General features: G+C 41.8%; 1 protein-coding gene across 1 annotated transcript in view; it reads left to right on the top strand.

Annotated features, from left to right (window-relative positions):
- Positions 1-11420, top strand: part of MX1 (myxovirus (influenza virus) resistance 1, interferon-inducible protein p78 (mouse)) — a 46357-nt gene extending 34937 nt beyond the window's left edge. Inside the window, exons 11-14 of the mRNA XM_006870857.1 lie at positions 829-987; positions 8073-8149; positions 10353-10601; positions 11190-11420. Of these exons, the coding sequence (XP_006870919.1) occupies positions 829-987; positions 8073-8149; positions 10353-10601; positions 11190-11420 (716 nt within the window). The remainder of the gene's footprint in view (positions 1-828; positions 988-8072; positions 8150-10352; positions 10602-11189) is intronic.
- Positions 11421-11694: the final 274 nt, after the last annotated feature.

The following is an 11694-nucleotide window of genomic DNA, read 5'->3' as shown; positions in this document are numbered from 1 at the left end:
ATGAGTATGACTTTAATGTCCTCTCTTCAGCTTCTTACTTTCAAAGCTGCCTGAGAGATTTCAAGATGCCAGTGTTGGTTGTTATGCTATACCTCAGGCTTTAATTTAATTTTCAGCTTGTTTTATTTTTAAACTCATTTTGCCACTCTACAGCCCTGTCCTGTCCTTTCCCATATTAAAACAAACAAACAAAAAAGGTTCAGGACCAGCTCTTGGGCTGAGTATCTGTGCACATGCGTGGCAGAAGAACCCACCAGTGGTGAGGGTGAGGGGTGTCCACTCGCTCAGGCTCCCCCTCTAGTCACCAGAATGGAGGTGTGTAAACAATGGGGACACCGATGACCAGATACCACAAAAAAAGAATATCAGAACAAAGCAAAACTGACAAAGTATATTGTCCACCTTTGCTCCAAGGCTCCTGCAGCATTTTTCCTTGGTGTTTCTTGTCCCCCACTTGGTCTTACCATTTGGTCTTGCCCAAGATGTTGGTTCTGGGCCTCCGAGCTGGGCAGATTCAAAAGTACATGATTTCTTACTTCAGCTTCAAGTTCCACTAGCTATACCTTTAAACTTTAAAAATATTCCTATCTTGTGGTTCCGAGTTTTGGAGCTCTGCCCTGGATCTGCTTTGCTTGGTATTCTGTAGTATGGCTGACAGTCAACTTCACTGCATCTGCACTCTAGCTGCCATAAGCTCCGCCTCTCTCCCTCAATAGGTTTTTGTTTGTAATTTGCAATGTCTCTTGCCACTCAGCGCTTTCCATAAATCCAACAATGTTGAAGATGATTCACTGCACAATCACTCAGAGTGATTCTTTTCTGTTTTAGGTTACAGAAGTATGTGTATGGAAATCTATAAATTTGAAAAACAATACCGTGGCCGAGAGCTGCCAGGTTTTGTGAATTATCGGACTTTTGAGGTGATTATGAAAGAGCAAATCAAAAAACTAGAAGAACCAGCTGTTGAGATGCTTCACACGGTGACTGGTGAGTTCTGGGTTTCACTTTAATGGTGTTTCATTTCTAGGGCAGAGAAAGGGTAAACTGCTGAGCTCTCCTCCACTATTTCTCATTGCTTTTTTTATTTCTCGGTCTCTAAATAGTCATCTGTTAGTTTGTCGTACTGTGGTGGCTTGTGAATTGCTGTGATTCTGAAAGCTATGCCACCGGTATTTTAAATACCAATAGGGTCACCCATGGTGGACAGGTTTCAGATGACCTTCCAGATGAAGACAGACTAGGAAGAAAGAGTGATGAACTACTTCCAAATATTTAGTCACTGGAAACCTTATGAAAAACAGAGAAATACTGTCAGATGCAATGCCAGAATATGAGCCCCTCAGGTTGGAAGGCACTCAAAATGGAGAAGAGCTGCCTCCTCAAAGTAGAGTTGACTTTGATGATTCAAATGGAGTAAAGCCTGCTGGACCTTCATTTGCTGATGGGGCACAACTCAAAATGAAGAGAAACAGCTGTAAACATCCATTGAAAATTGGAACATAGAACGTATGAAGTATAAATCTGGGAAAACTGGAAGTTGTCAAAAATGAAATGGAACACATAAACATCTATATCATAGGCATTAGTATGCTGAAATGGACTGGTATTGGCCATTTTGAATCTGACAGCCACATGGTTTATTATTCTGGAAATGCTAATTGAAGAGGAATGGTGTTGTATTCATTGTCAAAAAGAACATATCCAGATCAGTCATGAGGTACAACACTGTCTGTGATAGGATAATATCCATGTGCCTACAGGGAAGCCCAGATAATACCACTATTATTCAAATTTATGCACCAACCACTAAAGCCAGTGAGGATGAAATAGAAGAAGTCTACCAACTTCTTCAATCTGAAACTGATCAAACTTGCAATCAAGATGTGTTGATCATTACTGGTGATTAGAATGCAAAGGTGGGGAGAAAAGAGAAAGGATCAGTATTTGGAAAATATGGCCTTGGTATTAGAAATGATGCTGGAGAATGCATGATAGAATTCTGCAAAACCAATGATTTTTTCATTTCAAATACCTTCTTTAGACAGCATAAGAGACAACTATACACAGGGACCTCACCAGATGGAATACATAGAAATCAATTTGACTACATCTGCAGAAAGAGACAAAGGAAAAGCTCCATATCATCATTGAAAACAAGGCCAGGGGCAGTCTGTAGAACAGACCATCAGTTACTCATATGCAAATTCAAACTGAAGCTGAAGAAAATGAAAACAAGTCCACGAGAGCCAAAATATAACCTTGAATATATCCCGTATGAATTTAGAGATCATCTGAAGAACAGATTTGATACATTAAACACCAAAGACCAAAGACCAGAAGAGTTGTGGGATGACATCGAGAACATGATACATGAAGAAAGCAAAAAGTCATGAAAAGGTCAAAATGGATGTCAGAAGAGACACTGAAACTTGCTCTCCAGTGCAGCGATACTAAAGCAAATGGAAGACATGAGGAGGTCCAAGAGCTGAACAGAAAATTTCAAAGATCAGCTTGAGAAGATAATGCCAAATATTACAATAAGATGTGCAAAGATCTGGAGTCAGAAAACCAAAAAGGAAGAACACGCTCAGCATTTCTCAAGCTAAGGGATCTGAAGAAAAAAAATCAAGCCTCAACTTTCGTTATTGAAAGATTCTCTGGGCAAATTATTGAATGATTCAGAAAGCATCGAGAGAAGACAGAAGGAATACACAGAGTCACTGTACCAAAAGGAAATGGTTAATGTACAACCATTTCAAGTGGGAGCATATGATTAAGAGCCAATGATACTGAAGGACAAAGTCCAAGGTGCATTGAAGGAATTGGCAAAGAACAAGGAACCAAGAATTGATGGAATAAAAATGGAAATCTTTCAAGAAAGTGAGGCGGCACAGGAGGCACTCACTCATCTCTGCCAAGAAATTTGGAAGACAGCTATCTGGCCGATTGATTGGAAGAGATCCATATTTGTACCTATTCTAAAGAGAGGTGACCCAATGGAATACGGAAATCATCAGACAATCTCTGTCATATCCCACACGAGTAAAGTTTTATTAAAGGTAATACAGAAATGGCTGCAAGCATACATTGACAGAGAACTTCCAGAGGTTCAAGTCAGATTCAGAAGAGGTCGCGGAGCGAGGGATATCATTCCTGATATCCGATGGATCTTGGATGAAAGCAGATAATATCAGAAAGATGTTCACCTATGCTTTATTGACTATGCAAATGCTTTTGATTGTGTGGATCATGACAATACTGAGAAGTGTGCGTGTTCTGGAACACTTAATTGTGCTCATGAGAAATCTGTACCTGGAACAAGAGGCAGTTGTTCAAAAAGAACATGGGAACACTGAATGGTTTAAAATTAAGAAAGGTGTGTGACAGGGTTGTATTATTTCACCAAACTTATCCAACCTGTATGCTGAACAAATAATCTGAGAAGCTGGGTTCTATGAAGAAAAACATGGCATTAGGATTGGAGGAAGGCTCATTAACAACCTGTGATATGCAGATGATACAACCTTGCTTGCTGAAAGTGGAGAGGATTTAAAATATTTACTTATGAAGATCAAAGAGCACAGCCTTCTGTATGGATTACATCTCAATGTAAAGAAAACAAAAATCCTCACCACTGGACCAATAAAAAACATCCTTATCAATGAAGAAAAAATTGAAGTTGTCAAGGACTTCATTCCTCTTGGATCAACTATCAACATTCACTGAAGCAGCAGTCAAGAAATCAAATGACGTATTGCATTAGGCAAATCTCCTGCACTAGACCTTTTTAAAGTGTTGAAGAGCAAAGATGTCAGCTTGAGGACTAAGGTGCACCTGACCCAAGCCATGATCTTTTCAATAACCTCATATGCATGCAAAAGCTGGACAGTGAAGAAGGAAGACCATTGAAGAATTGATGCATTTGAGTTATGGTGTTGGAGGAGAATATTGAAAGTGCCGTGGACTGCCAAAAGAACCAATAGATCCATTTTAAGATGTGCAGCCAGAGTGGTCCTTGGAGGCCAGGATGGCCAAATTTCATCTCTCATAATTCAGATATATTGTCAGGAGGGACCAGTCACTGGAGAAGGATATCATGTGTGGTAAGGTGGAGGGTTAGAGAAAAAGAAGAAGACCCTCAATGAAATGGATTGGCCAAGTGACAGCATCGATTAACAGTAGTGAGATTGGCCCAGAATTGGGCAGTGTTTCATTCTGCTCTGCATAAGGTCGCTATGGGTTTGTACCGACTCAGTGGCACCCAACAACAATAAGTAGTCAATTTATTTGGAGTTTCTTAGAAGTCAAGTCAATGACTAAATACCAAAATGTTCAGTAAGTGTTTAGTGTTGTTAAGTACCGTGAAGTCGGTTCTGACTCATAGCAAGCCTGTATAGGGTTTCTGAGGAATGAGTGGCTGGTGAGTTTGAATCACTGACATTACATTTCAAACCAACCTTGCAGTCTGGTGCTTGTCCTACAGCGCCACACCAGGACATTCTAAAGTGCAGTATGGATCTGTTGGTATTGCAGGTAGGCAGTAGAATGGTAATACAAATGGTTAGCATGCTCTGTTACTAATCAAAAATTTAGAGGCCTTGGAAAGCCAGAGGTGCTTTGGAAGAATGTCCATGTACTTCTGAAAGATCAGCCACTGAAAACCCGGTGGCGCACAGTTCTGTTCTAATACACATGGGTTTGCTGTGAGTTGGGGTCCACATGACCGCCACTGTTTTTTTTTTTTCTTTTACAAGTACATATGTTGTGTTCTTGCTGTTGATAAGTACATTTCAGATGGTGCAGATTCATAGCAACTCTGTATACAGTTTCCAAGGAATGTGTGGTGGATTTGACCCACCAACTTTGAGGTTAGTAGTCTAGTGCTTATCCTACAATGCCACACAGTAGCTACTTGAGGAAAAATGCAAGATTTAATATTGCTGACCTCTTCCTAAATTGTGAAGTGATTTGTTCTCTTGGTTTCCTGGATGGCCCTGGTTATCATCTCTTTATTTTCCCATTGGCTGATGTATACTCAGTCAGACTAATGAATCCTGTCTCGTTATAATAATAATTATTCATGAATCCATGGACTTCTTGTTGTTGGCTGCTGGAGTCAACCCTCAACTCCCGGTGTACAACCTGAGAAGACAGAATAAAACGCTGTTCAGTCCTGTACCATCCCTATGAACTGCTCTAGATCACATGATTGGTGACTCACAGGTTTTCATTGGTCATACCATTCTTCCTCAAGGAGTTCTGGTAGCGTAGTGGTTGTGAGTTGGACTGCTAACCTCAAGGTCAGCATTTCAAAACTACCAGCCATTCACAGGAAAAAGATGAAGCTTTCTGCTCCTGTTAAGATGTATAGTCTCAGAAACTCTGTACAGGGTCGCTAAGAGTTGGAACCGATTCCACGGCATACCATCATCACCACCACCACCATTCTTCCACCGCGGTCTGGAAGCTCTGTTGAAATCTGTTCAACATCATGGCAACATGCAAGCCTCCATCCATGAACTAATGGAGAGGAAACAGTGCCATACTCACGAAGAAAACCTTGTTTGTGATAAAATCTTACTGTTAGACTAAAGAATCATACCAGAACCTGTCATTGTATTGTGTTGATTACATACTCTCAATTTACTCCTGGTGTAGTGCTGTGGGATAAGCACTGGACTACCAGGTTGGTTTGAATTGCAATGTTGGCAGTTCAAATTCCCAGCTGCTCCTCAGAACAATGAGTCAGAACCAACTCAACAACAACAATTTAGTCTGGTGGCTCCATACAATAAGCACTGGACTGCAAACCACAAGGTCTGTGATTCAAGTCCGCCAGTCACTTCCCCAGGAGAAACATGACACTTTCTGTTCCTACACAGATCAAAAAAAAAAAAAAAAAAAAGCCTCAAAAACCCTATACAGGGTCATTATGCGTCAGAACCAACTCAAATGTACTTAACAACAACACCAACAGCAATTTACTCCATAAGAAACTCTGTAGTGCTTTAGAACCTTTGTTGTTGTTAAGTGCTGTCGAATTGGTTCTGACCCATAATGACCCTGTATAGTGTTTCCAAGGAGCATCTGGGGAGTTTGAACCATCGACCTTGCAGTTCAAACAACATTGCAGTCTGACGTATTAGCTCACAGCGCCACACCAGTACTCCTTAGAACCATAGTATCATAAGAAAAGACTTGTTTAAAATTAGCATACTGTATACACATTTCTTCTGTTTTAGAAAGATATGGTATAGGGATCAATAAAAGATTGCATAAGGGTATTATATATCATATTAGGATAAAACTGAGGAAATGGAATGAAAATATGAATTTAAAAGAAATACTGTAAAATTTCTGGTTTAAACAAGAGTTTGTTCATGAATTCCTTTTTTACATGTACTATGTAACCATTCAGATTGCATTTAAAAGAGCACTGTGATCTTATTATAGTTTATTATAATGTATTAATATATTGAAATTTTCTGGAAATTACCTTCTTTGAGGTTATTTAAATTTAGGATGAGACTTTGAAATGTCAAATAAAACTATGGCAGGGAACATTTGGTTTTTAAAGAACTTTCCAGAGTTCTTTAGAGAAAATTTTGAAAGTGACTAAGTAAGACAGCTCTCTGGTAATGTAGTGGTTACAAGTCTGGCTGCCAACCACAAGGTCAGTAGTTCAAAACTACCAGCGGTTCCGTGGGAGAAAGATGAGGCGTTCTGCTCCCGTAAAGATTTACAGTCTCGGAAACCCTGTACAGGGTCGCTATGAATTGGAACCGATTCCATGGTACTTAACAACAACAAACAAGACAGCACAGCCTCCTGCTCTAGAAGGAAAGAGAAGAGGAAGGAATATACAGAAAGGGTAGGAGGGAGGAAGTATCTTGTAGGATTTTACTTGAAAATAAGTCCAGAGAAATTCAGGTTTTTTATATGCATGGACTCATTTAATTGATTGCAAGGTTGGCATTCAAGTAAGACCTCAAAGCGATCAGTTAGAGAATCGGAGTAACCAATCCCGATGTTATGTTAGTTCAGTGGTTGGGGTCCAAATCTATAGTCTTCAGGCTTTTCCCTTCAACAAAGGTCTCAAGAGGAAGGCTGTACCACTGCTCAAATTCTCTGTGGAGCTCCCTCTTAGCTATTTGACTTGGTTCCAAGGTCAGTGACTACCACAGGCTCTCAGTCAGTCGTTCAAGAAAGTCAGATTAACTAATTGTACAAGGATTTCTTTGATTACAGCATTTAGTGCCAGGGTCACCTTAAAGTTTCTTTACCACATTCTTCCCATCCATCTATGAACAAGTTCCTGGGAAAATTCCATTGTCTTTTAATATCATAGTTACATGAACTTTTGGAAGCCCCCCTAATGTGTCTCTATTTCTAAGTTCAAAAATGATCTACTTCTGAGTCTTATTATAGCCCCTGTGTGGCACTGCAGGATCAGCCCTGGATTACTAACCACAAGGTTGGCAGTTCAAACCCACCAGTCGCTCCTCAGAAACCCTATACAGTATGGCTATGAGTCAGAACTGACTCAATGACATTTAACAGCAACAAAGTCACATTACAACAGAGGTGTGCCCTGGGTACCATTGGCTGGAGGGAAGGAGCAAAGAGCAGTTTCTGTTCAATATCATTGTTTGGATTTGCTTAAGGGCCTCTCATCACTAGCCATGAGAGATCCGTAAGCAAGTTAAAACTAATTGCTATAGGCTCTATTTTCCATGGATATGAGTCTGCATTCAAGGGAGCTTCATAAAGTTTGTAGGGAAATTCCATTCTCTTTTCATATCATTTTCCCGTGAACATCTTGAAGCCCGCCTCATATAAATGACTTCCACATCTGTGGCTAATGCTCATTACAACCAAAGGTTATCTCCAAAACATCATCACAAGATCTTACACACATTACAGGCATATGTGGTTTTTAAACATATTGCCAAGTGTTCGAAAACCAGAAAGAAAGAAACTTTGATTGCTACCATTTTATCCTCTTGTTTTCTTGGCTATGTAAAGTATGACTGATGCTACCAATATTGAATTTACTTTCTTTCTTTGATCAGATATAGTCCGGCTTGCCTTCACGGATGTTTCGAAAAAACATTTTGATGAATTTTTTAACCTGCACAGAACAACCAAGGTAACCAACTGTATGCTATCAAAAAGAAAGAAAAAAATTAAGCCTGATCTTAGAAAATAGATTTCTTGGGTTAAGACTATTTCAACTGTGTCTCCCTGTCGTGAATTTGGAGAAGCAAATACTTGGGAATGACAATTGTATTAGTCAATTTATTGGTTATCCTGTAACAAAGGGTCAGCTAATGTTTTAATAATTAATTAGTTCCTGGCTGTAAACAATAAAAGAGAAAATTTGAAAATCAAATGTTGGATAACATAGGAATAAAGGATTGAACCACAAGGTTGGTGGTTTAAATCTACCAGCTGCTCCTTGGAAACCCTATACAGGGTTGTTATGAGCTGGAACCGACTTGACAACACTTAGCAACAACAACAACAGTGAATGTTGAAGGTGGTCACATCTGGAGAAAATATCCCCAAATCTAGGAACTCACAGAGGAAACCAGATGCAAAAATGGTGTCCTTCAAGAGCCAAGAAGAAGAGCTAAGAGGCCATGAGACCTGAACTCTTGGGGGCAGGAGTGACTGAGAACAGTCTGACTCATCTTCAGAGCAGGGGCTCCCTGGCACCAACCAGAAGACGGCTCCCCCATTCACCAGCTGGAGCATCTGGGCCACCTTGTTAGCCTCCCTGTGTTTCTAGCTCCTCATCCTACCTCCCTAGGAAACGAAACAAAACATAACCCAGCACAAACCCACTGCTATTGATTCTGACTTGTAGCGGCCCTATAGAGCAGAGTAGAACAGCTCCCTGAGGTTTCCAAGGTTGTAAATCTTTACGGAGCAGACAGTCTCGTCAGTCTCGTCTTTCTCCCTGGAGCAACTGACTGGTGGGTTTGAACCACTGACCTTCCAGTTCCTAGCCAAATGCTTAGCCTATTGTACCTCCAGGGCTCCTCCTCCCTTGGAAGGTGTTGTAATTAACAGACGAAAAGTGTTAAGAGTGTCTGGCCTTGATCCCTCAGTGAGGTCAGGAGGATCCTACCATATTCTGACTTGCTAGCAGTACTTCCTATAAACTCCAAGACCCTGACACAGACAGAATTTTACTGATTTAAATTTTGTTCCCTTGCTTACCCTGTGAACAGCTCTGGTGGCACAGTGGTTAAAGCACTTGGTTACTGACCAAAATGTCAGTAGTCCAAACCCATCGGTTGTTCATGGGAGAAAAAGTTAAGAATCTTACTAGTCAAGTTACCAGCTACCCTGTGACAGTCGACTTCTGCAAAGATTTACAACCTCGGAAACCCTCTGTGGCAATTCTGCTCTGTCCTGGAGGGTTGCTGTGAGTTGGAATTGATTTGACAGCTGTGAGTTTGGTTTTAGTAGGTTAGCCTCTGGGGGAGAGAATGGCTTCATTTTTAACAGCCAAAGGAAGGACCTGCCCCATGGGCCTGAGAACAGAGTCCGTGCAGGTCCCCAAGCCCTGAGGGGGTGGGGGTGGGTGGCTCAGCCTTCACCAGTGATTTTAACCTCAGCACAGAATGAGGGGCAGGCAGGCAGGTATATTAGGCAAGCTGAGGTGGGGCACAGAGAGCTGTCTCTGAGTTTTCTACTATTTAATTGATGTTGTTGTTGTTATTATTGTTGTTAGGTGCCATCGAGTCGGTACCAACTCATAGCAACCTATGCACAACAGAATGAAACACTGCCCGATCCTGGGCCAACCTCACAATTGCTGCCATGCTTGAGTCCATTGATGCTGCCACTTGGCCAATCCATCTCGCTGGGGGTCTTATTCTTTTTCTCTGACCTTACCAAACATGACATCCTTCTCCAGTGACTGGTCCCTCCTGACAATATATGTCTGAAGTATGATAGATGAAGTTTGGCCATCCTGGCTTCCAAGAAGCACTCTGGCTGCACTTCTTCCAACACAGATATGTTGGGGTTTTTTGGCAGCCCATGGCACTTTCAATATTCTCCTCCAATACCATAACTCAAAAGCATCAATTCTTCTGTAGTCTTCCTTATTCACTGTCCAGCTTTCACATGCATATGAGGTTATTGAAAATACCATGGCTTGGGTCAGGCACACTTTAGTCCTCAAGCTGACATCTTTGCTCTTCGACACTTTATAAAGGTCTTGTGCAGCAGATTTGCCCAATGTAATACATCCTTTGATTTCATCCATTTGCGGACTTTTAGGATGGTCCATCGATACATTCCTTGAGGAATATGTAGTTGTTTCTCTTTTTTTGTAGACCAAAATTGAGGATATTAAATTAGAACAAGAGAAAGAAGCTGAGAAGATGATCCAACTGCACTTCCAAATGGAGCAGATTGTCTACTGCCAGGACAAAATTTACAGTGGTGCACTGCGGGACATCAGGGAGAAGGAGATGGAGGAAGAGAAGAGGAACTCAACACAGCATTACTCACAGTCTCAAAAGGTTTCTTCACTGGACTCCTTCAAGGAGGAACTCTCTCAGCACCTGTTCGCGTACCATAAGGTGGGTTTGCAACTGTCTTCTAGAATGGGGTCTTCAGTGCATTTTCTTTACTTGTGGTGCCTTTCTCTGTCATTTTACTGTCTCTGTAAAGTACGCATCTTTTAGCCCTTTGCAAGTCTTCATGGCAACTGGGCCTCAAATAACCGTGGTGTACTGCCACCGGTGTCTGCTTTGGGCTGGCTGTGTGGCCCTGGGCATGTGACTTAAACTGAGTCTTAGTTTTCTTTCTATAAAATGATGTGTCATTTCTCTCTGCCTGAACGGAATCCTGGTGTGGCACTTGTGGATTAATGCGCTAGACTGCAAAGTCAGTTTGAAATGCAAATAGTAGGTGGTTCAAGCTCACCAGTTGCTCCTTGGAAACCCTCTACAGGGTCGCTATGGATCGGAACCAACTCGATGGCACTTAACAATAAAATAGCACAAATGTCACTGATGTGAAAGAAGGTTTGACACTGATGTGGGAGGGCATTTCTTTTTGGAGATTGGGTTCTCAGATGCTCAGGGGTTGGGCTCACCCCACCCCCCCCACTACCTCCATGGTGCAGAATTGCCTCCAACCTCTCTGTTCATCATTCCTTCCTGCAGGAGGTCAGCAACCGCATGTCCAACCACATCCCTCTGGTCATCCAGTTCTTCATCCTGCAGCTGTATAGCCAGCAGCTACAGAAAGGCATGTTGCAACTGCTGCAGAACAAGGATGGCTACGACTGGCTTCTGAAAGAGCGCAGCGACACCAGTGACAAGAGAAAGTTCCTAAAGGAACGGCTGTGGAGATTGACCCAGGCTAAGCGTCGCCTGGCCAAGTTCCCTGGTTAAAGCCAGCTCTCTGCCCAGCCCCACAGCCCCACTCCACTGAGCGAAAAGGAGTAGGCCCAACACACTTATCAAATTGTTGTTGTTGTTGTGTGCTGTGGAGTCAGTTCCGACCAAGGCTGTAAATCTTTACGGGAGCAGAAAGCCTCATCTTTCTCCCATTGAATAGCTGGTAGTTTCGAACTGCAGAACTTGTGGTTTGCAGCCCAATTCGTAACCACTACGCCACCAGAGCTCCTTCAGTTACCAGATAGATAAGCAATTATTTTCTGTCCAC

This window comes from Chrysochloris asiatica, unplaced genomic scaffold, assembly GCF_000296735.1.
Source record: "Chrysochloris asiatica unplaced genomic scaffold, ChrAsi1.0 scaffold00154, whole genome shotgun sequence".
NCBI classification, from domain to species: Eukaryota; Metazoa; Chordata; class Mammalia; order Afrosoricida; family Chrysochloridae; genus Chrysochloris; species Chrysochloris asiatica.
This window is presented reverse-complemented; position numbering and strand designations above follow the sequence as displayed.